At 40.6% G+C, this 24,686-nt stretch overlaps 1 protein-coding gene across 2 annotated transcripts; it reads left to right on the top strand.

Annotated features, from left to right (window-relative positions):
* Positions 1 to 93: 93 nt before the first annotated feature.
* On the top strand, positions 94 to 23,609 carry ufl1 (UFM1-specific ligase 1). Of its 2 annotated transcripts, XM_085247905.1 has the most exons (21): positions 94 to 449; positions 867 to 1,011; positions 9,856 to 9,963; positions 10,149 to 10,294; positions 10,406 to 10,434; positions 10,548 to 10,645; positions 11,858 to 11,972; positions 12,152 to 12,282; positions 14,060 to 14,118; positions 14,351 to 14,497; positions 16,422 to 16,597; positions 16,710 to 16,889; positions 16,975 to 17,101; positions 18,634 to 18,756; positions 18,987 to 19,107; positions 19,193 to 19,359; positions 20,708 to 20,838; positions 20,946 to 21,026; positions 21,174 to 21,259; positions 21,344 to 21,524; positions 23,077 to 23,609. In XM_085247905.1, the coding sequence occupies exons 3-21, from the start codon at positions 9,887 to 9,889 to the stop codon at positions 23,266 to 23,268; spliced, it is 2,367 nt and encodes a 788-aa protein (XP_085104031.1). In that variant the 5' UTR covers positions 94 to 449; positions 867 to 1,011; positions 9,856 to 9,886; the 3' UTR covers positions 23,269 to 23,609. The 2 variants fall into 2 exon arrangements, with proteins under 2 accessions (XP_085104031.1, XP_085104030.1); XM_085247904.1 differs by lacking the exons at positions 94 to 449; positions 867 to 1,011 and having other exon boundaries at positions 9,724 to 9,963.
* Positions 23,610 to 24,686: the final 1,077 nt, after the last annotated feature.

Genomic DNA, 24,686 nt, shown 5'->3' with positions numbered 1-24,686 from the left:
TTAGGAAACCCTCTAGTTACTGTTGTGAAATCACTTTTCCAGGCTTTGAGCATAGCCTTTTCTGAGTCCCTAAACAGTACAGAGGGACAGTACTGGCTACACATGCAACGAGACGTGCATGACATTTAGCTGGGGAGAGTGTAACCCAGTAGAGAAAACTACCTTTTGTTATTTTTTTCTTGTTTTCGTTTTGATTGTACAAATGTATTTTCATTATTTTATTTTGAAAAGAAACATTTATTTTGAAAAAAGGAAGTGTGATCCTCTAGCAAACTTTATTTTCTGTTGCTGGATCACAAGGGATAAATGCCTTTTTCATTGGTTGAAGGTGGTTTTAGCCCCGTCTTCCGAAACACCAGACCATCATTTCACATGAGCTAGATCTTTTCGCACGTGGAAATAGATGAGACAGGTCACGGATAGCTCGTGCGGAATTTTCTAACATTTTGGTGAGTTTAGCCCATGGGTTTGAAAAGTTAATAATGTGTTAGTCTGTTGCTAAAAGTTGTTTCTTCTGTTCATACCGATTCGCGAGTGGTAATTTGCTGTTTAAAAACGGTTGAAATGCTGTTGTGGTAGGATTTGTTTAGCATACTCGAAGGATGATTGGAAAAATGTATTATCTTGCTGGTTATACCTATTAATCATAATTTCATGGTTAAAAAGAGAACAAGAAATTCATTTGTTGTTTACATGGTTAAAATAATTTCATGTATAACGAGAGATATATTCAAAGCATGCATGTAATGTATTACTGTGGTAATGTGAAAGAAATGTGAAAAGAGATAAAGAACTAAAGCTATAGCTGTGATACAAGAGAAGAAACGGAGCTGGCTGTGTACAATAATGTTAATATTGTTGTGCAGGCTAGGTTTTTTTCCCTTGTCCGTGTGGAAGGAACTAAGATTTTGGATTCCAATGGATTCTCTCCGGATGGAGATGGCGAGCCTGAGCCCAGACTGAACTTTGCAGAGGAACTTACTCTTCTTCCTCGACGGAGACTCCCAAGTGGTAACACACAAACCACAAACGAAAGAGAACAAGAACTAGACTAAGAATTTTTGACTTGACAAATGACCAAAGACAAAAAGACAATTGAATATTGAGCTCAAACGACTATTTTTGGGGTTATTTTTGTTTTGCCGGCTTCTTCTTCTTATTGTTATGGTTATTATCACTACTACTGTCAATGTGGAATTTGTGTCTTGTTTATTTCATTTTTGTGCAAAATAATAACTGTTGCTGCTCAAATTCCTGTCTCCAGCCATTTCATTCTGCATTCGCCTCGCTTTCTATTGTAGCCCTGCCGAACCTAGCAACTGGTCCGTAGTTTGGCTGTCCTAAACTATTTAAAATGAGTCAGTGGTTACAGTAAGTCTTGGCGAGCCAGCCAGGAGGCTTTTTCTCATGTGATTACAAGTATATAACGCACCCCAAATGGACCGTCTTGTTGAACGTGAATCTGTTAAAGTCCCAAATTCGGTGATCGTGAGCGAAATAGCTGGAGATGAGCAAATTGATGAGGTGACTGAATTCCTAAAACAGTATGGGTCAATCTCAAGAGTCTTAAAGGTAGATGATGGTAAATCTGAGTTTATCTCGAGTGTTGTTGTTGAGTACAATTCAGGTACTGCTGTTGATGCTCTTGAGCCGTTACCTTACAACCACATATCCGATAGCGGGGTTAAGTATAGAATACAGTCTCTTGCAAGCGTATACACGCGATGTGTGGGGAATGATACAACCAAGTCATATCCAGCCATTTCATTCTGCATTCGCCTCGCTTTCTATTGTAGCCCTGCCGAACCTAGCAACTGGTCCGTAGTTTGGCTGTCCTAAACTATTTAAAATGAGTCAGTGGTTACACTTTACTTCACTTCAGTTGCCCTCAGTTCAGCCCCCTGTTCAGCAGCCACTCACCCTGTGCCCCAAGGCTGGACTGGGACAAAAAAATCAGCCCGGGCATTTTGACTAGAGACCGGCCCACCAGGATAAAGATTGAAAATGTGACATCATTCAGGGGTAAAACCGCAAAGGATTCTGGGAACTTGTGGCAAGAGGTACTAGCGCACGCAGGCTTTCAATTGAACTCAGTTACACAGCGATAAAAAGAAACACAAAAAATGGCAAGAAGCTGTTGTATTATTAACTGCAATAGCCGGTCGCATGACAGCCACGGGTAGCCGATCGTTTTTTTTTTAAATCGGATTACGTCCTTGAAGAGAAATGTTTTAAGCCATGTTTCCGAAGTAAGAGCCGACGGATGGTCTGGATATACCAAATATAACGTCCCAGAACACTCCAGCTCACATGTTAGTCTGCTCCAAGCATTCCCACAAAGGTCAGAGTTTTTTAGTCGTTAATACGTCATTTTTCTTAACATAATTGGTGATATAGGTTACAAGCAAGTCTGGCGCTGAACAGAAATTGTCGCGCTATGCTCCTTTATTTATTGTGCATAAATAGTGAATTGTCCTGACACAATATTGCGTTTCGCTTCTGTTATTACCATGGTACATTGACAAAAACATATACTTTTATTCACAGGATAAAACAGTTGTTTTGTATCACTAATTGTCCAGTGCGATTACAGCATACAATATTATTGTCACTGCTACATTTCTGTAATTCTACCAGAAATTATTTCCACTACTAATTAATTACCGTTGAGCTCAAAGGTTATATTAATAAACGGTTAACGAATGTGTATTTATGACGACGATTTGTGAGACTGGTAAACTTACCTTTGTTCGTACGATGGTCTTTCGTTCTACACGGTGCGTTTCAAGGTCCTGTACACATCCGTCGGTAAACTGTAAAGAAAAAACAAGAAGGTATTGGAACCGGAGAATGAACGTTTTGCGGTGCTGCAAATGCTTGCATTTGATGCGGTACTTGGATTGTTTTGCCACGAGTTCCCGGCATGCAATGCGCGAAAATCACGTGATTGCTAAACAAGGGGGCGGGTGCATTCGGCCTCCTCGGCTGTAATTGGTCCAGCCCAGAGTCGCTCATGACCAATTGGCCAATCCAACACCTTTCATTATATATACCCTTCCTAAAAAAAAAATCCATCGGCCCATAAAAACAAAAAATCGCCAGCAGCCCACCGGGCAAATGCCCGCTATGCCCGATGGCCAGTCCAGCTATGCTGTGCCCTATTTCACCTGCTCCTCCAGTACAACAAGCTAAATCAATTCTATCCAAAGGGAATTGTTTTTCATCCATCCATTGTAAGCACAGAGACAATCCAATAAATAATGTAATCGTTCCTCAAAAGCTGGCCCGTTTAGAGACCGTAACTCTCTCCAGGGCCTCCCCAGAGTCGCCTGGAGGCTAAGAAGTCAGCCGGGAACTGCACCCTACACCCATGATCTCATTACCCGACCCGAACCTATGTGCTCCTCAACTCCAGTCAGCATCAACCCTGCCAGAGGTCTGCGCACCTGCTGGTTCTGTTTTGTCCCTGCCAGAGGTGTTCGCGCTTGCTGGTTCCGTTCTGTGTCTACCAGAGGCCACCGTGCCTGCTGGTTCTGCCCTGTGTGTTCCAGGGGCCCCTGTGCCCACTGGTTCTGTGACTGCCCCTGCTGGAGGGTCCGAGGAGCCCGTCCAGCCATTACCATCGCCTGCAGCGCCATCGCCTGCAGCGCCATCGCCTGCAGCGCCACCGCCTGCGCTTCTACGCCATCGCCTGCAGTGCCACCACCTGCGGCTTCCACGCTGTTGCCTACAGTGTCTTCATCTTCATCTGGTACAGCCTCCGTGTCTTCATCCGCGCCTGCAGCAGCAGCAGCCTCTTCCGCCTCGCCTGGCCCAGCCAGCAGCCTCTGCCTCTTCCGCCTCGCCTGGCCCAGCCAGCAGCCTCTGCCTCTTCTGCCTCGCCTGGCCCAGCCCGCGGCCTCACCATCGTCGGTCATCTGCCAGGCCGCTTGTTGGGCATCGTCACCACTGTGGACGACCTGCTGAACGCCGCCGCTGCCTTCTGCGTGGCCGGCCTCCGGATCTGCTCTGTCGCCGCCACTGCCTTCCGTGCGATCGGCCTCCGGAGATAAACTGTTCTGGACTGCTGTGCCGCCGTCCTCCGGGTCGGCCTCCCGAATTGTTTTGGATCTGCTCTCTGTGCTTCGGGTTTTTTTTTTTTTTTTGGTTGTTTTTGGACTCGGTCCCTCCTTCCTGGACCAGCACTGCCAGACCTGGTCGGGTTGTTTTCTGTTTTTTGAACGTTTTTTGTGTTTCTGTTGGGCTGTCATGGGGGTACCGTCATGGTCCTGAGTCTGCCGACTCAGTTTTTTGTGTTTCTTTATGCTTTTGTTTATTCTGAGTATGTATTCTGTTATGATTTGCCATTTGTTAGGTTTCTGTTCTGTGCCTGCCCTGGTCCCACTTCTGTGTCCTGTCTGTCCATGGTGTCATACTGTCTGTTTGTGAATCTGTCTGTTTAGTTCAGTGTCTTGTCTGGGTCTCTGTGTCTGAGTTTCCTGTTTTATTCTGAAGGTCCCCGTCTCATGTGAGTGTGTTCAGTTTACGTTTCCCCTGTCCCGTCAGCTCTGATTTCTCCCAGGTGTGGGATTTCTCCCACACCTGTGCCCTCCTGTTTCTCATCCCCTGATTACTGCTGTGTGTATTTAAGCCCTGTGTGTTCTGTTGCCGGTTTGTCTGTGTTCCACGGTGTCCTGTTCCTTGTCTGCGTCTCTCTGTCTCTCACCCCATTTGGTATCATCTCAGGTTTGTTATTTAGTTTTCCCAGTTTAGGTTTCTTTAGTTATATGTCATCTCTCATTGCCCGTTTTGCCACTACGCCACTTTGTAAATAAACATCACTAGCATTATCATCCACCGCCTGCATTTTGGGTCCTTTCTCCCTCCAACACCACACTGCTCGCCTCGGCAGACGTGACAACTTCAACCTTTACTGGATTTTTGTTTTTACACTAGTATCTCTACATCTCTACTTCTACTTAAGTACAGAATGTGTGTACTTTTGCCACCTCTGCCTGTGGTACACAGCCCATTAATAGAGATTAATCATATTCATGATTGAAGTATCTATTAATGGTAGGACTTCTTTGGGCAGTCTTGGAATGAGGTATTGAATAAGATGGATGGATCAATAGGATAGAAAGTCTCTAAATATCAATCATACTGAAAGTAACTGTACATAATTATATATCTGTGAGATTGTTATGAGTAATTATTTTTTTAATTGTAATGTTATTTTATTTATAAAGAAATTCATGGAGTCATTACTAGTTAACGTTGAAGGAATATTCGACTCAGCAGAGCTTTGATTCTTTGTCAGCCTAGCTGTAGTGCTGAAGAGAAACCCTGGGTTGTTATTTTCCCCAATAATTGAGAAATAATAACATTTCCTAGCTTTTTAATCAATTATTACATAATTTACTAACAGGACATAAGACTTTTTTGTGGGTTTTTTTATGTTTAAATCACATTTTGCTGACATAGTCTGTATGGGAATAACAAGCAGGGCTTTGGGTAAACTTTAAGACGTTCCATAAATTAATATGAATGCACACTTACATTTATTTATACATTTAGAAATCTTACACACACATTCGGAATACACATTTGCACATTCTTGTACTCTTTTACAAATCTATGTAGAGATTACCAAACCAGATTAAACAAACACGGATCTGAAGATGCACACATAAATTTCAATATGCACACAGGAAACTCCAAACAGATTAAAAAAACCAAAGTGCAGCTTGGGATACACACACTAATGTTTTTGCTACAATAATAGCCTCATATATTTGCCCTTGCCTCTCTGGAAGGACTGGGCCTGGGTCTGTCTGAAGGATTTCCCTCCTACTCGCTCAGTTTTTTTTAGTTTTTTTTCTTGTTCCATGAGAAAAGTTCTCGTTTCCTGTTTTTTCGAGTGTTTATATAATTTGTTGCCAAAGTAGAGAATTTTCTTCCAAGACACCTTGCTGTTTGTGAGGTTTTTAATTTACAGCCATATAATACCTCCACATGATGTCCCTCTTTACAGCAACCTACGTGCATCTGCTCAGTGCAGCTGAGTTCATAACTGCACAACAACAAAGCCCAGCAGAACAGAAGTGAGGGGGCAGAGAAAAGTGTGGTTGGATGAGATGAGCAGCATTTGCACAGATATATCTACTTTCTGATGAAATTCCAAAGTGTGTGTAAGTTAACAGATTTATCAGTATTACAGCTCTATCACTAAGACACAAGAATCTGATGGACACTATAATCTACTCCACTCTATCAGATTTTGTCTTTTAAATTAATGTTTAAAAGACAGTTTTAGTCTTTATTCTTTCAGCTGTGGCCTCGGTGGGGTTTAAGGGTCTGAGAACAACTAAAGAATAAATCTAAATACAAAATTCAAAAGTAGGGTTAGTCCACGTGCAAATTTGACATACAGAGCAAATAGGTGCCCTACTTTCATGTGCTATATTAATGCTTACTGAAAAATAAAATAGCTGTAAAACTGTTAAAAACAGCCACCAGGAAAATAATTAAAGACTAAATTTGTGTCTAAGAATCCTTATTTGTTGCAAATGCATATCATAGAAATACAAATACTCTATATCAAAAAAGGCATTGCTTTCCAGAGAACTGATTGTTCAGTATGTGTTGATTTCACACCTGTTCATCACTAATCTGGAATCTGACCTGAGCAGGTTATATTGACTGTGCAAGTTACCACGGCAACATACTCCAGTGAGAAGTAAACCATGTTTGTAGTACAGAAAACCCACGGTTGACCCTGAAGTTATCCAGATAAGAAATAAATCCTCCCTCATAGTACAGGCCTCTGATGAGGCAGGATGTGTGTGTTTTCATGTGTTTATTATTAATCACATGATCTCATTTCTGTGGTGCACAGATTGTATAACGTATGCAGCAGCTGCTGTGATCCATCTGATGAAAGTTGTAGAAACCAAAGTCTTGAAAATATACATATCCCAAGTGCTCCTGTGTGTGTGTGTGTGCTTTTTCACTTTGGCTTCTAATGGTCACAGAAAAAGGAAAACACACACACCAACAACACTTCCTGAACATCTGGATACTTCTATAATTCAAATTAATCTCTTTTCAAGAAAAAAAACCACAAATTGATTTACAATAAAAATCAAATAAACACAAGTAAGACAACAGGAAACACAAAATGCTGCCCAAACATGTATCAAAGCTCATGAATTTTAAGCTGTTTTTTTAAAGTGTTAATAGAGAGTGGTTATCTGTTCCAGCATTTTGGACTGAAGGTTTGGAATGCAGAATTCCCCTTTGTTACGCCCCAGTCTAGGGGTACAGGAACGCAACATAAGTTTGAAAAGACTGCCCCGCCCTGGTCCCCAAAACCATACACAGAGGGAAAACCAATTTCTTAATGAATTGTGATTTATTCTCTACACTGCAAAAATGAAGCTCCAGGGTGAACAAAGGCCAAAATAACAAACAAAACAAGCTAAGTCAGGAGGAGGTGCTATCTAGAACCCTATGTGAAATCAAACATCAAACAAAAGACAAGCGCTACACCTAACTCCCTAACTGAAATAAACAGGAGAAAACAGTGCAAGGAAAAACAATACGGCACTTCTGTTGCAGTGCTATTTACAATGAAAACTAATGTACACACTATATACAAAACTCAGAAAGGCCGCAAAAATCACAGGCACAAAAGTCTCAGGTTTTGGAGGCCAGGGTCAGGTCTGCTGCTGCTGTCAGTGGCTGCCCCAGGACAACTGCTGGTGAGGGATTTGAAGAAGATCACATGGCCAGGGGACCAATCAGCAGCCGTCAGCTCATCCACTCCGGGACCTGCAAAGACTTAAAGGCACAGACAACAACAGCCACCAAAACAGATTATGGACAGGGCCATAACACCCTTTGCTTTCAGATCAGTTCATGGCATCACAAGAAAACTTCCATCTGCGGACCTAAGAATCAAGTTTTGAGAATAGGGGTGGAATATGTAATATAAGTCACCTTATCGCCTAAGGCCATAAAAGTAAAAACCAAGCTTTTAAACCGAAATCTAAGGCCATAGAATTAATGTGAGCATCAAGTCCAAAGAATGACCAAAATTTAGCCTAAGATTCCACACCTTAGTTTTTACAGTGGATAAGAAAGAAACTCGGGAAATATGTTCTAGTTGTAGAAGGCAGAAAGATTATTTCCAACCTAATGGTGGTTATAATAAGTTACAGAAGTTTGCTAAGAAACTTCAGGCTCACCCCAGTGGTCTAGAAAATAGATTAATCTCACCAGTCTTCATGATATGTATCTGAAAGGAGTTAAAAGTAGTATTCACTAGCTGAAAGTACCAGCTGGAAGTACAGCCAGCTCATCTCCACATCTAAAGGTCACGGTGAGATCAGAAAGGCACTGTCTACGTACGGGGCAAAGTTTAATAAAGGGAAAGCATTCCATAATTAGCTGCCATGTTTCAGTTAAAAACAAAATCCAGATTTTTCCTGAAGAACACGACATAAAAAACAAATGAGTAGAATAGAGTTGTATTAATCAGCAAGTATTCCAGTTAATAAAGGAGGAGTGTAAGGGAGCAGTCCCCGAGACTCCTCAGGCAATGGGGTGATAATATCATTCGTATTCGTTTCTAAGGAAAGCCTTTCTTATTTGACTGCATGGAAAAATGACCTCCAAATTGAGCTTCCTGTAGAAGATTGGAGATAGACCTGTCTTGTGGCTCAAACCCAAACCATTGACACAAGGTTCAGGATTTTAAAGTACAAATGGCTGTTTTAATCCCAGTATTCGCAATGACTGTATTAAGTGTAGTAAATAGAAGGAAACCTTATTTCATTGTATGTGGGACTATAAAGTATTGCAACCCTTATGGAAAGGAATTCTTGACTTAATTTCCAGGTTAATAGAACATGTTATCCCAGTTGACGCAAAATTGTGCATTTTCCACATTCTCTCTGGACAGTTCCAACTACATGGAAAGAAATGAAAGCCAAATTTCTTTAAGATGGAAGGACATACATGGACCCACCCCTAATTAATGGATCAAAGAAATGACAGGCTTGCAATGAGAAAGTTGACGTTCTTAGCTAAAGAAAAGACTTCTACCGGATCTGGACACACTTTTTACAATTTATAACGGGATTGTTTGTACAGAGAACTATGGTGTAACTGATATACATATGTGCTGAGAATACGATGCTGTTGGGTGGGTTGGGGTTTTCGGGGTGGGAGGGGTGACTCTATACATGTTGATGTATTACAACTTAAAAATCTAATACAACCTTCTGTAGGAGGTAGTTCTGGACTATGCGAGAGGTCCCGATAGGGCCAGTGCACACAACCCGTGATTTCTGGGAGATTCTCCAGGATCTGTAAAAATGTCACAAATATCTTTAAACATTTATACGCACAGGAAGCTCTATGTGGGCGTAAGCTCTTTGAAAGTGAAAAATATCATTCTGTTGACTTTAAATATAAAAATGTCTGTTAAACGATCACAGGTTTTTTTTTGTTGCTGTTGTTGTTGTTATTTTGAAGTATAGCTTTTATAAAATGCTTTTATAAGTCTTTGTATGTTCTAATCTATTTGTATTTGTGTGTGAATTGGAAAAAATTTGTCTGTATAATTAGACACAAATTATTGTACACATTTCTAAATCTTAGTTTGAATCATATCGACGGTTTTCTCTCAACATAAAGCAGACGCTCTGCTTGTTCTTGCTCTACGTGACTTGTGGGCGAAAAGTCGGAGGAGAAGCTTTGTCCCTTCTGGCTCGCTGTAGCGGGTTATTGTATGTTGACGTGTGTCTGAGCTGTTCCGTTAGCTAACAAACAGCTAGCAGACACTGAACACTGAAAGTAGCTGTTTTACAGGCTGGTTTTGCGAACTCAAAAACTCACAGTAATGGCGGATGACTGGGAAGAGATTCGCCGGCTTGCCGCAGACTTCCAGAGAGCGCAGTTTGCTGACACAGTGCAAAGGTAAACGCAACTAAACGGGTGATAGCATCAAAGCTAATCACAGCTGTCATTAAAGTTGATTTAAAAGTAACGCTATTAGATGAAGATTGTGGCTTCTCTTGTAACAACTGTTGTGACTAAAACAAACACAATAATAAATGTATACTACACTGTCCTTTACGGCACTTGTGTAAACTTTTCCGCAGGCTGTCGGAAAGAAATTGCATTGAAATAATTGCAAAACTAGTCCAAGACAAGAAGCTGGATGTGGTGCACACACTGGATGGTAAAGAGTATGTCACCCCAGCTCAGATCAGCAGGGAGATCCGAGATGAACTCTACGTGCACGGAGGTGTGATACAGAAGTTTAAGAAATGAGATGCAGCATTGTCACATTGTCCCTGTGACATTTTCAGAATTGTAGATTGTGACAGAAACTAAGTGCTTTCATTCTGTATTACAGGGAGAATCAACATTGTGGACCTCCAGCAGGTGTGTGTTAACACTGTGTTTCGTCCTGCGTCCTCTAGATGAGATATACAGTTTGTTCATTCAAATTTGGGTCAGATGTTTTATGAATGTTTTCATGATGTTGTTCCTTTCAGATTATCAATGTGGACTGGGTCCATGTTGAAAACAGAGCAAATGAAATTGCAAAGTCTGATAAAGGGGTTCAGCTTGTACTGGGACAGCTGATTGATGAGTGAGTATTAGGTCTATACTGTATAAAAATGGCTACCATAAAGTCACACTATGGACAGCACTATAATGGGTTTTGTGAGCCAAGTTGCATATTTGCATGAAAGAGCAAAATACTAAGTTATCAGCCAACACTTTAGACTCTATGGGCTCATTTCACACATGCCCAGTGTTTCTCGATATATGCTACAAGATATTTAGGTCTATAGGATCCAGAGAAAAAGCTATAACACTTAAGTTAGCTAATTATAATAGTTAAGCTCCATCTCATTAGCCTATTGCACTTGTTAACTCTTTTTACAAAACTGAAGCTTTTGAGGTAAAATTAATGATAATTCTAAAGGCCAACAGTGCAGCTACAGACATAAACGAGGCAAACTTTATTTTGATAAACTTTAGACTTTTGTCATTTCAGTGTAGGATGATCTTGATTTAGTGAGCTTTAGAGAGCCAGTTTTTCTATAACAAATTAATGTTCATAATTTGACTGTGGGTTTAACTTAGGCTGTTGCTGAAGGTTCAAAACACATCAGCAGGGTATGGCACGGAAAACAAACGTATAATTAATATTGACACAATCTGTGTCACTCGTCTATTATGTTGATCGTTTTCGTGATTGCCCAGATGGTGCTTCGCTGTGAATTGTGGGATGGCATTATGTCCTTTCCTTTCATAAAGAATGCTCCAGTTTGTCTTCTGCTGAAGGAGGCAATAAAGGAAGCTTTAACTGTTATTGGGCTGTCTGCAAATAAGTTGATGCTGACCTGTGTTTACTTGTGCACATCAGTTTTGTGCTAGCTAAAGGTTCACAATTAATTTTATTAAGAACCAAAAGACTTTAAAACAGTTCAGTTATTTTTATAATTCGGATTCATTTGTATCCCTGTAGGAACATAGGGCCCATAAATAATGAAATATTGCCTGTCACCAAATTTCATTCTTAGTTCATTTCTACATAAAAGCAAATCAATCAGATTTGAAGGGAAACTCCTTATATGACTTCAAAGAGGGTAAAATTTTTATCTTATTAAATTTTATATTCTATTCAAAGTCTTGTTCAATAAATTAAATATATTTTTTTCACATTAAAGGTTTAGTTAAGTCTCATTTCTGCACAGAAGTATTTACAAAAGTATAGTATATAAGGGTCAAGTCTGAACAGGTTAAATGAGAGTGAGGTGTTGTGATTATACTGCTCATGTTTTGTCATCTGCAGCACATACCTGGACCATTTGGCCGAGGAGGTGAATGACAAACTGCAGGAGGCTGGTATGATCAGTATTGCAGAGCTGTGTAAAAGCTATGACCTCCCAGGAGATTTCTTAACTGAGGTGAGCCAGTTTTTACGTGCCTTTTAATCCAATAAGAAATCTGGTCATTAAATTAAGCAATGTGTTGTGCCGTCTGTGTTTTTAAATGGTTTAGTCTTCTTTGTGGTCTCAGCTTGTTTTGACACGTTGTTTCTTTGTTAGTAAAAAAAAAACCCGTGGGTTTCTGATCCATATTTTAGGAGTTGTCGAAGCGTCTTGGGAAGATTATCCAAGGAGAAATGGACCAGTACAACAGAGGTGTCATATTTACCCCGGCTTTTGTTGCTCGCCACAAAGCTAGAATACAAGGGCTCTTCAGTGCAGTCACAAGGTAAATATTGCAAAAAGGCTAAATATTTATTATGGCTTGTTTTTTGTTTTTCTTCTGCAGATGTACAGATTTTGATATGTCCATACCTGTCTCAACATTTCTTGTGTGTACCGAAAAGCAAGTCAGTTAAAAAATGTAACTAAATGAAACAAGGTTATTAAAGAAACTATAGAAACAGTTCTTTGATGCTAAGCAAGGTTAAGCTGTTTGTGTGGGATAGCTCAAGATGCTATGAAGGATTTCTGTCTGCAGGACATTATTTTGAGCTGTGTTTGTGTTGCAGCATCCCAGCAGGTTGACAGATGGTAGCTAAAATGTTTTGCATGTTCTGTCATATTGAGTTTTTTTACATTATGGTTCCCCTGTGTATACTTAGTGAAGCTTTGACACCAAAAAATGCAGTGAGTGGGTAGCTGCTTTAAAGATCATTCCAGTGTTGGTGATAGTGAGTGAATTCATAGTAATGTTCAGTTTGTTGTTAAAGTAAGACTTTACATGAATAGTATTAAGAAAATGGTATCTGTTTCTCTTTCACTGCTTGGTTCTTAAACGAAGCCCTTCGGTTAAATTTAAAGATTAATGGGCAATCCAGAGAACAGGGTACCGAGGCAAAATATCCCATGAACATTTGAGAAGTTCATAAAATCAAATATACATACATTTAACCTTGTTAGAGACTCCTCACTGTGCAATAGTGCAAATATTTTATGCACACTATGATTATTTTTCTCATTTAAATTACTGTGTAACCTATTGGTCACAAGCAGCATCTACAACAGTTGTGTTTCTAATGATGATATATAATCAGGCAGATATGAAACCCATAAGGCTGCACCAGTGCAATATAGCTGAGAAATTAAAACGCGTGAAGTTTTCCTAATTTTACTACATTCGCTAATCTAAAGCTAATAAAGACTAAAGGCATGGTGCTGAATGTTGTCAGTGCATCCCCACAGGTTGGGCATCAGATAGAAAAGGGAGAGGAATTCTTGATTGGGTTGGATGAAGTGATAGAGAATGTCCCCATAGACATGTAGGTGAAGGAAACAGAGGTGATGAGGTGTAGGCTACTTGTGTTGCTATGGAGAGAAACGAGGACAGATAACAGCAGATTGTGTGAGAAGGATGAACATGTACTTTAAAAGAGCAAGGAACACAAAGTGAACACCCTGACTCTATAATACCACATTGGCTTTAACAATCTCCATGACTTTCATGGAACTGTGAAAGCCATCTGTGATTTAGTAAAAACACTTTCACTGTTCAGTGTTTTGTTCTCTGCTACAGGTTTTTAGCATTTTTGGAAGCTAGTGTTTGCCACAGAGAGAGCCATAAAGCTAGCCTATATGGCTGTTTAAGGATATAAGTGCTACCATATAACTATATTCAGTGTAAATTACAAGTACTGTCACCTCAGTACTGGTGCTTTATATTGTAAAGTAAAGACCCTATGTTAATAGAGAGAAAACGCCATCAATTAGACCACCTGCTAAGCACCTGACGACAGTGGGAATGAAAAACTCCCATTTAACAGGAAGAAACCTCCACCAGAATCAGGCTCAGGGAGGGGCAGCTATCTGCTGTGACCGGTTGGAGGTAAGGTGTAGGGAGACGTGATAAAAGACATACATAAGAGAAAGTCAAAGATTAATAATAACTGATCTTCACGTCTAACAGATGTGAAAAAATAAATGTTCTCACATGAGACCCCGCTGTCTTCAACAGCTGCATTCGTTGGCACTTTCTTATAATTCCTGCTGTTTTGCTTTTTCTATAGGCCAACACCTGTCAGCAGTATGATTGGAGCATTTGGATTTCAGGAACACCTTCTGTACTGTAAGGACCAGCTGCTACATCATTTAAGTTAACCTGTTAAGCTCTTTGGTTTCATGTGTGTACTAGTCTTCTTTTTTTTTTTCTTCTTTTTTTTTAAACTTGTATGATATTTATGTTTGTTTTTAATCGTTTTCAACTTTGTCTAATGTTAAACATTAGACAAACAGTCCTCTATTGTCATTGTTTAATACTTTAGAGGGCGTATTATGATATTGTATTTTTTGTGGTTCAGCTGTCTTGGAGGAGTTGGTGAATATCGGGCGCCTGAAAGGAAGCGTGGTTGGGGGGCGGCAGGACAAGGCTGTGTATATCCCTGATATCTACACCAAAACACAAAATGCCTGGGTGGATTCTTTTCTCCAGCAAAATGGATATTTAGGTAGGTGTTGTTAAACTTGATGTCGGTGATCAAAAATACCCTAAGGCTTTTTCTAGTTAGCTAGCTGTCTCATTCAGAATGTTTGAGCTTTTTTATCTTCTGATCCACAAGAAAGAAAAGAAGAAAAAAAAAAGTGGCTGTTTTGCCGTCTAATTTCAAAGTCCTGTCAGCCATACTTGGAGTAGAGGTATACCCACAAGACTACTTTGATCACTCATGAGAAGATGACTAGAAAAATGATTTATTTTTTTAAATTCCTAAAACCTCAGATCAACTCCAGTTTCGGTTTCAGTGTTACTGGCATCCATTCACAATAACAATTACCTCGAAGCACATTCTGCGGTAAGGTTTAGACTCTACAATGTTAGAGAGAGAACTCAAAGAATCAGGCAGTCCCTGCGAGCAAACACTTGGTGATGGATTGGCAGGAGTGCCCTTTAACAGGTAGATCATTCAGCAGACCCAGGCTCAGAGAGTAGTAGCCGTCTATGCAGATGGTTGGGGATTGAGGGGAAAGACAGTATTTCCTATGTTTGTTAAAAATGGCAAGAGATTCAGTGTAAGACTGAGTTTTTGAGGCTCTTTGACAGCAGGGCTGAAATATTTGAAACTCTTTCAGTTTAAAAATTTTAGGGAGTTGTTGGTTATTTGGTCGTTGCACAGTTATTACCCTAAAAACAGTGAGATGTGTTTTGTGTTTGTTTTTAAATTTTCTTTATTACTGTTGTTAGTTTCTCCTACTTCCTACTTTGGGGACTTGAGATAAGCAGTTATACTGAGCTGTGACTGTCTCAAAAATATTTTCTTTTATCTTGGGCACAGAAGTTATTATCTTGTGTGTACTAGATGAAAAATGACAATGATTAAAAACTCAATTTTTCCTCTGAGGCAAGAGCCATTGTAGAGGCAGGTGATCAATGTGTTTGTCGGTTCTGTCATTTTGTAAGCAAGGTTACATTTCTAAAAACAAGGAGGAAAAAAAACAATGAATTTCAAAGAACTCAGTGCCTCAGTGGACCATGGGTAAAGGAAGACCCAGTCGTGTTTTGGTGCAGATCCGCATCATGCAAAACTGTGAAATAGGACACTGAGGTTCCCATTTGTGCCCTCAGTAATCATGAAAAGGTAGTAACATTTGCTTTTCAGCGACACCTGGCACTTTGCAGCAGTGGCATGCAAGAACTGTTACAGAAAGGCAAGCAGAGCTGCTACCCACACATGGCAAAGGGGGTTAACTAAGAATAAACAGTGGTGGACATGTAGAGGGTTGGTGTGGTAACTGCTAAAGGGAACAGTAAAAAATTACTTTCCCAAGTCAGAGTGTTACAGATATGGGACTGTGGTATCGATTAACATTCCTGCTGCATTCATGTTTATGTTGCATTTTACTATATTTTTGGGGTTCAGCTGATTTCAGTTACTTTACATCAGTCACATGCTGTGAGTTTTGTAGAAACCTAAGCAGAAGAGATGACATCAACCATAGAAAAATCATCTTTATGAACATTTCATAATTTCAAAATAAATTTCGAGGGATAAACCTCTTAAATTTATCCAAGTAGAAGTATATGTAAAAAAACGATTTTCAATTGTTTTGTAGTTTATTGCACTTTTTTGCAATTAATGTAGTTACTATGGACTTAATGCACACATATTATTAAAATATGGGCTATAACAGTTGTATAGCAACTTGAAATGCTCCCACAAATGGCACTACAACATATAAAAAAAATAATATAAGCTCTGGCGGACTTGGTTCTATAGTAGGTCGTAAGGGTTAAATAAATATCGTCAAATAATCGAGATCTCAATTTCAGTGAAAATAATCGTGATTCTCATTTTTGCCATAATCGAGCAGCCCTACGCTCAGGGTTATTAAATAAACTGCTATACTATATGAACTGATGACATCGTTATCCCACAGAGTTTGATGCATTGGTTAGACTGGGGATTCCCGACCCATCCAGCTACATAAAGAAGCGCTTCAAGTCTAATAAGCTGCTGTTCCTCAGAGCGGCCTGTGTGGGCCAAGCTCTGGTCGACCAGGTGGAGGCCTCTGTGGAGGAAGCTGTCAATTCCGCCACTTGGACTGACCTCCAGGTCAGCTCTTTAACCTTTAAATTGATGATATTAGAGGAGTTGCATCGTTTTTGTTTGTTTTTTTTGTTTTTAGATTTCTGTTTCTTATCCTCTTCTGTCTGGGCTGCTTTAGCCAGTTCTGCCCAGCTGCCTGTCGACTGAGGACATTGGGATACTGATTAACCAAGCTATGAGAAACACTAACATCCAATCGTCTGCCAGAATCTTGGGGGGCACCGTGGTTGTCAGTGAGAAGTTCATCAGCAACTGCCTCTCTTTATTTGATGAGGCCATGCAGCAGAAAGCTCAGAAGGTAGAGATTCCTTTGACACCCGGTTTTACATGTATATGTATATGCTCTGTCCAAAGGGTGGAACTAGATTTTGTGTGCTTTTCAGGAAGTTAAGAGCAATCCAGTGTTTTTGATAACTGAAGAGGATCTGAAGCAAGCATCTATCCTGACTGAGAGCACCGCACCTTCTAAGAAGGAGAAGAGAGAAGCGGAGCGCAGGAAGAAGGCAGCAGGTTTGTGAAACCTATCTCACAAACTCCCACTGTTTTTGTTTTATTATTTTTATTCATATAGTTTTTAGTCCCTTTGGCATTTTGTGAGGGAGACTGACAATGGTGAGAAATCCCAGGATTTTATTTTGGTTCTTAGTGTCCAACATGTGTCCTCAAAGCTCTCTAAGGTAATGATGTATGAGTGAGTCTAATGAGTGATGTCTTACATGAAATCATTTTTTCTGTTTTAATTTGCAGAAAAATGTTTCAGTTTCTGTTTGCAAAAAGCTGAAAGTGGGTAAAAGAAATTGAATGAGAGGAATATCTGTTCATTTCTTTTGATCAAGTAAAGACTTTTTTCACTTTGCCTTTGCAACAATTAGAATGGCCCAAAGCTCAGAGATGTGGGTTTTAGGCCATTTTTATGGTTGCCGTGTCACCTATTGTTTAGGACAATACTGTCAGTGGCTTCTTGTGTAATGACGGTGCAGCAAAGAGTAAAGCGACTCCTTTATTTATGTAAAGCAGTCAGAGCTGCTTCCAGAAACCAGAACGATGAGACGAGAGGGATTCAATAAGGTGCCCGTAGTAATAAATCTACAAGAAAACTCACCAATATTTCTTTTTCTTTTTTCTTTTTTTTACAAACTTGGACTTAAACAATCATCAAATATCATCAGATTATTTTTTGGAGTGGACCCAGAACTGATTGAGATGCTTTGCCATGACCTTAAACGGCTGCTCATGCTCAAAACCCCTTCAGTGGAACTGAATTGAAATAATTCTGCAAAGAAGAGTGGGCCAAATTTCCTCCACAGCGATGCGAGAGACTCATTGCCAGTTATTACAAACACTCGATTGCAGATCTTGCTGCCAAGGATGGTACAACCAGTTATTAGTCTAAGGCAGCAGTTTTTCACACAGGGACAAGCAGGTGTGGATAGCTTCTTAATGAATGACGTCATCAGTAAAAACCTGTAGTTTCCGTTTACGCAGGTTTTGTCTAATGTTAATCTTTGTTTGTTCATCTGAAATTCTGAAATCTAAAATGTGACGTATATGTTTTTTGTTTTGTTTTTTTTACTTGAAAGATTTGTGTCACAGTTAACCGTCATTCTTATAGAGATTCTCCTGATGTTTGCTTTTGTATTGCAGTTGTCTCTCTTAGAACATCCTCACCAATAAAACATGTCCCAGTGAAATGGGGGTGTGGCAGATTGTAGGTAGCGAGCAGGATCATTTCTGCATGCATATTAATGAATGAGGCCCAATGTGTGTGTTTTGTTGTCCAACACAGCTTTATGCAAATGTTGCTTGTGCTATTTTTATACCAGCTCTGTAACGTTTGGAGTAGACGGCATCGCCACCTGCCAACATCTACCCTACAATGACCCGTAGGACAAAGACAGGAAAAATAATAGACTGGTTATCTTAAAGTGATACTAGAGCAGTGAAAATAAAGACATCTGCAATGTGGCAAGTCAGTGTTTGCTGACTTTAAGAAGTTGAGTTTTCTCAGACTGACTGGGATCTGTTAACTGTTTGTCTTCCAGAGGGCAGTGGCAGTGTGAAAGCAGGTGGAGGAGGCAATGCCAGAGAGATCCGGATTCGTAAAACCAAGAAGAAAGGGCGGAAAGATGAAGACAGCGATGAGGAAACTGGACCTTCTCAACAAAGTATGTCAGCCGTCACAAAGACATTTTATGTTCTCAGGGAAATATGGTCTCCATCTGCACATTAAGCCTGCTCACTGAGGCTTTTTACTGTAATAAGAGCTTAATGGCTGCTTTACGAGGAATCTCCTGGGTCATTAAGCTTCTTTTTTTTTTTTTTTTTCTACATGGAAGACAAAGGTAACTGTAGGATTCCAGGGAGACTAATTAGCTTGTGTTTTACCTTTGCCAAGATCGCAGCAGACAGACTGAAACCCCCTTTATGGCCCAGGAGGCGATCGTAGCCGTTTTAGAGGAACGAGTGAGTGACTGCCCTGAAGAAATCCTGTCTGAGTTGGCAGAGCAGTTAGTCAGGTAACAGACACATCTCTTTCTGAAGTTCCCTTTTCTCAGAGCTGCCAACAATCCCTTCATTCACCTTCTGTTAATGTCCCTACAGGCCTCTGACTAAAGCCTACCAGGAGGTGCTGCGGACAGTGTTCATGTCCTCCACCAGCTCTCCATCAGGGGCCAACAAGAAGAAGAGCATGAAGGATCTGCAGGAAGAGATCACCAACCTGTACAACAATATCCGACTATTTGAAAAAGGCACCAAGTTCTTCTCAGGTAAGTCATGTTCCATGTATTGGAAATCAGAAGCAGGACCATCTTCATCTCTCGCATCCTGACAGGAGACGAGAGAGGAGGCGGGGTTCACAAGGTCCAGATTTTACCCTTACTGTTTGGCAGATCACTGTATTTGTAATAGATCTGTTACACTGGATTAACTGATCATGTCAGGGTTCATGTTCTGATATTTGTTCTTCTGTATGAATCAAATGTTTAGCCGTGAAAGACAAGTCATACTCGGGAAAGCTAGCATCCTTTGCTTTATTTTCGTATATATGTCGAGGGAAACGAGCATTAGGCTTCAGAGCGTACCCAATGCTCAGAGACAGTTTTTGTACTCCTGGCTCTGTGATGCCAAAGAAAGTGATGATGTGAAAGTCTCAGGAGCACAGCTCTGACTGTGAGCACAGAAGCTCCACCCACCTGGAGGGCAGTCATTCAGAAGAAGGAGCTCGTTGCTGCATCAACAGCTAAGCTGTCAAAAAGCTTTTAAGAGAAAAACTGTAATGGCTAAGTTACAACACAAACAATATCTTCTAGTTTCTCAAAGTCAGTTTATATAGTGTGTGGCTAAAAGCACCAGCCCTAAACCCACAACAGACCACAGATGGGCTAGTGGATGTTAAAGTTTAGAAGAGAGTGAAGTCAAAAGCGGCACCGAGGCCCAATGTAAGATACATAAGGATTATTTTGAAAAAAATATCTGGCATTGTAGTATTAAACCCTGTAACTAATACCAGATATTACCTCCTCTTTGAACATCACACATATTGGGTTGAATTTCCACTTTTGGATTAAACAGTGACAAATGAGCAAATGTTGTTTTTTAGTAAAGCTCTGATAAAAACCTCATAGTGAGACACAATATTGTGATATTAACAGATGAAAAACAAGAACAAACATCCAAAACTAAGTGGCAGCCACAACATCGGGGTAATTTAATTAGAATGTGAAAACGTGATGACACACTCATCTGTTACTTCAAAATAGAGCCAATACATTTAAGTATGTAAGGGAACTTCAATCCAAAACTGTCCAAATCTCCAGGATTTCTAGAGGAACATAAAAGAAATATAACAGGTTTTGTGTATTGACCTTGCTTTACACCCAGCAAGAGTAGTGAGTTATTTATTGAGAATTGTGCACTTAAATGCAAAGAAAATAGAAGCAGCTGAACAACTGCTAAAGTTGGAGCTCTCCGACATAATTCACTGGAGAGATTAGGCTATAAAACGTGTGTATCATGGTGAAAATGACTGTAAAAATGGTGAGGGCTGAGTAGAATCATCCAAAATTTCAAAGGCTTTACATGCAATATTTGTATGTTTGTTTTTTATGCATGCAGATGATACCCAGGCCCACATCGCTAAGCACATCCTGAAGACCGTGTGCACTGATGTCAGTAACATCCTGGTTAACTTCCTGGCTGCTGACCTGATGATGTCCGTGGAGAATCCCAGCACCATCACCAACGAGGTCTGTGTCTGTCGCTCCTCTCGGCAACCTGAAACTCAAACTGTGTTACGATTATCTGTGGAGCTGAATTCAACGGTTCACACTGAATATGCGATTTGGTACTGCAGGTCAGACTAAAGATTTTAGGCAAACTGTCAGAGGAGACCAAAGGGCCTCTTTTGAAGCTGCACAACTCCCTGAACGGCAAAGTAAGTAGTATGCCTGTCTAAAATAGTGTTGCACTGTGGGTGACTGCAAAATGACAGCTAATACCTTGAAATTTAAAAATCGCTAATCTGGGGAAAGGTTGAGGGATAACATTTTAAGTAAGGTGGATTTGCTTTCTGTGTTTACAGTCCATTGAAGACTTTGTGACTAACTTGGATACCTGTGCTGAGGTTTGTGGATTCATGCTAAAGAAAGGAGACAAGAAAAAAGAGAGGTAGTGGAAGCACATTCGAGCCACAAAACTCTTCACCCTGATCCACTTATGGAGTCTAGAAGTGTGTGAATGCGTGTCTTGCAGACAAGCCCTGTTCCTGCACCGCCAGGCCCTGACTGAGCAGCTGAAGGACACCGAGGATCCCGCTCTGGTCCTCCACCTGACCAGCGTGCTGCTGTTTCAGGCCAGCACGCACTGTATGCTGCACGCCCCGGGCCGCTGTGTGCCTCAGATCATCAGCACACTCATGGGGAGAATATCTGCAGTATGTACAGCTGATTGAACGTGATTTGAATGGGAAGGAAAAGTGTTGCATCACAATCCATCAATTTTAAAAAATGATAAACTGGATCATCAGATATACCAGTCTGTTCACTCCTTCATCACGTCTGTGTAGGGTAGAGGTCGGCAACCTGCGGCTCTTTAGTCCTTATAGTGCGGCTCCGTGCGGTTTGAGAAAATAAATTAGAAGTATTTAGCTGAAGTGTATTTTATTTATGTTAGTTCTTTTTTAACTTGTAGTTCTAAATTGGAAGATTATTGTAATATTGAAATATAAAAATAAAATTGTATTCTATTATTTTTTTCATTGCTCAAAATAAGCGTCACACTCGCAGAAGTCGGTGTACCCACTGAAACGACATGCATTTATCGAGACTTTCAACCCCAGGTAGGCCAGTTATGGATCTTCGGATCCACATTATGTCAGCAGCTATTCTCCACCGTGAACTATGTTAAAAACAAACACCGCTCGCGCCTCACAGATGACAGCTTACAAACCTGCATAAAGATGAAAGTGACTTCGTACAGCCCCGAGTTGCAGACGCTGTGCGCAGAGGCTTAGGAGCAGAAGTCCCATTGTAAACATATCACAGCAGACCCGACGATGTTTCCATGAACATGCTTTTCAGCATCTCTTTATTGACCACTTTTCACACACGGTTGCTGTACGTATACAGCCGGCTGTAGCTTTTCAGCTCACAGCCCGACACATACCAACAACAGCATAGATGGCGCAGACGTTAAGGCGGCGAGGCGTGATTACGGGTGCCGCTCAGGTGCGTCCGCCTCCCCTGCAGCAGTGCTGCAGACCACGCCCCGCCACACACATTAACCTGGTAAAATACATATTTAGGCAGAATTTTGTAAATATCTATTTTTCAGCAGCATAGTGCTTTTTTCCAATTATTTTTTTTAAAAGTCAGGTCAAGGCTTCAAAAGCCCAAAGGCGATATAAGGGTGGCGGCTCACAACAGTTTCTGTTTGCTACATGGATCATTTTAGTTCAGGTTGGTGTCTGTCCTTTTGTTATATTTCTTTAAGAGTTCAAAATGTGTTAATTACATAAATAAAATGTAATTTTCTCTGTAGCACTTTATGGATTTCATAACCAACACACCTTAGTTGTTCACACAAAGCATCAAGGTAAAAAACAATATATACAGTGTTATCTTCATTTTAGATGTCAAAAAGTATTCGCGGCTCCCAGTGTTTTCTTTTGCGTGGAAACCGGGTCCAAATGGCTCTTTGGGTGTTAAAGGTTGCTGACCCCTGGTGTAGGGGAAACACAGTCCATTTATATTATGTTACACAGCCATCCCTCCCGGAGTTGATATGATTCTCATTGGATATAGAAACAGGTGCATAATCCATTAACACTGTAAATGTTTAGCTTTACAATGCCCGTCGTGTGATTGTGCTGTCTGAAAGCTTCATCTCAGGATCGCTTGAAGTAGTGTTGAGGCGAAGCAGCTGTCGGTGGTCTCCATCTGCTGCAAGGAGAGTGAAGCAGCTGAAATGTGTGCATTTTGTTGCAGGAGCAGCAGCAGCTGCTGTCTACCTACCAGAGCCTGGTGGTGAAGCAGCTGGTGAGCCAGAGCAAGAAGCAGGAGGATGACGAGGAGCAGGACGAGGAGGCGAGGAGCGCACGTGCTCAGGTCCAGACCCTTACACCTCAGGTGAAGGACCTGGTGCTGTCTCAGAGGAAGACGTCTGTTAATGAGGACTGACTGAACAGTTGAATAAAGAGGAAGGAATGTCACAGGGTTAAAGACCTGTGCTGCTTCTAGATCAGCTGGTGGTCCTGTATTTTTCTATGATTTCTCTATGTGGGCATCATTTTAAATTATTGAAGGAAATCACTGTGTATGATGAATTTAACACAATTGTCCTCAGTGAGGTTCTGATTAACTTGCGTATTAAATGCTCTCCTCCTCCTCAAGTGAGTTGCTTCTTCTGTGACCAGCACAAATGCAGAACATTCGGCTTCACACTTTATTACTGACCTTTTTTAACATCAGATAATACAGTGGTGTAAATGAACTAAATGCTTGTACTCGTGTACTGCAAATTCCTGGTTCTCATTCTTCATGCTTCATAAATGTAACATAACTGAGCTTTGAACTGCTTAAATTACATGTGGGCATAACTGGCCAATGAAGACAGTACCACGTCTGCATGATGAGTCTGAGAGTGATGCATTAGGTGTGTTTGTCTCCGTCTTGTGACCATTATGTGAACTTACACTAAAGTGCATGATACTGCGTTTCAACACTTGGGGGCACCAACAGCAAACAGTCGTTTGAGTGATATTGATGCAGTTATAAAAGAAAGGAAGAGCACTGCAGGAACCAAACTGAGTACACTACACACACAGATGTCACAGTCTCCATCCCAGTGGTTTCAAGCTTAACCCCAGGATTTTAAATCTGCTTGCTGGCATTTGCTTCTTATATTCTACTTCATCTCAGAGGTGTTAAGGTCAGAGCTCTCTGCAGGCCAAACACATAAAGCAGTTTCCTGGAGCTCCCTTTGTACTTGAGGTTGAACAAATCTGCTCTTCTTTTTTTTTTTTCAGTGTAAAAAAATCAGCATATACATGTTTTTTTTTTCCCTTCATCCCACCTTGAGGTGACAGGTGGTTTGATTTGGCACCATTGAAATAAAACTGAAGTGAAATTTATTAGAACCATTACTAATCCAGGCCATAAAAAAGCTGAACATATGTGTTCACACCACTCCACATCCTTCACCCAATTATCAAAAGAGCTTTCCTTAAATGTTAAGGCTATGTTGACTATAAGACTATAAGGAGTTATAGTCTCTTTTTGGTCACTATACAACAGAGCATGCTTCATAAATCTGCTTCTAAATCAGAGTCTGTACTGGATAGCATTGTATTACGCCAGGGCTGACTTCTGTCACTAATTTGTGAATTTTTATATCATTATTAGTGTAGCCAGGCAAGAGGTTTCTGATTCAGTGATCTTGTGATCATGCATGCATCTAGGGGTGACTTTTGAGTCACACTGCAGCAGTTTGCACCCAGTTGCAAAGCAGAAGGGATTAAAAAAAAATAGTGCCTCCAAGTCTAAGATTAAGGTGAGCTCTCCGCTCTCTTCTCTTTCCCCTCACCACCAACTAGTTG

The sequence above is a fragment of the Mchenga conophoros genome, linkage group LG15 (genome assembly GCF_057382185.1).
Source record: "Mchenga conophoros isolate Kocher_MC1m ecotype Shallow Benthic linkage group LG15, M_conophoros_male_GT1.1, whole genome shotgun sequence".
Classification (NCBI taxonomy): domain Eukaryota; kingdom Metazoa; phylum Chordata; class Actinopteri; order Cichliformes; family Cichlidae; genus Mchenga; species Mchenga conophoros.
Note: the sequence above shows the minus strand (reverse complement) of the source record. Positions and strands in the feature narration are given on the sequence as shown.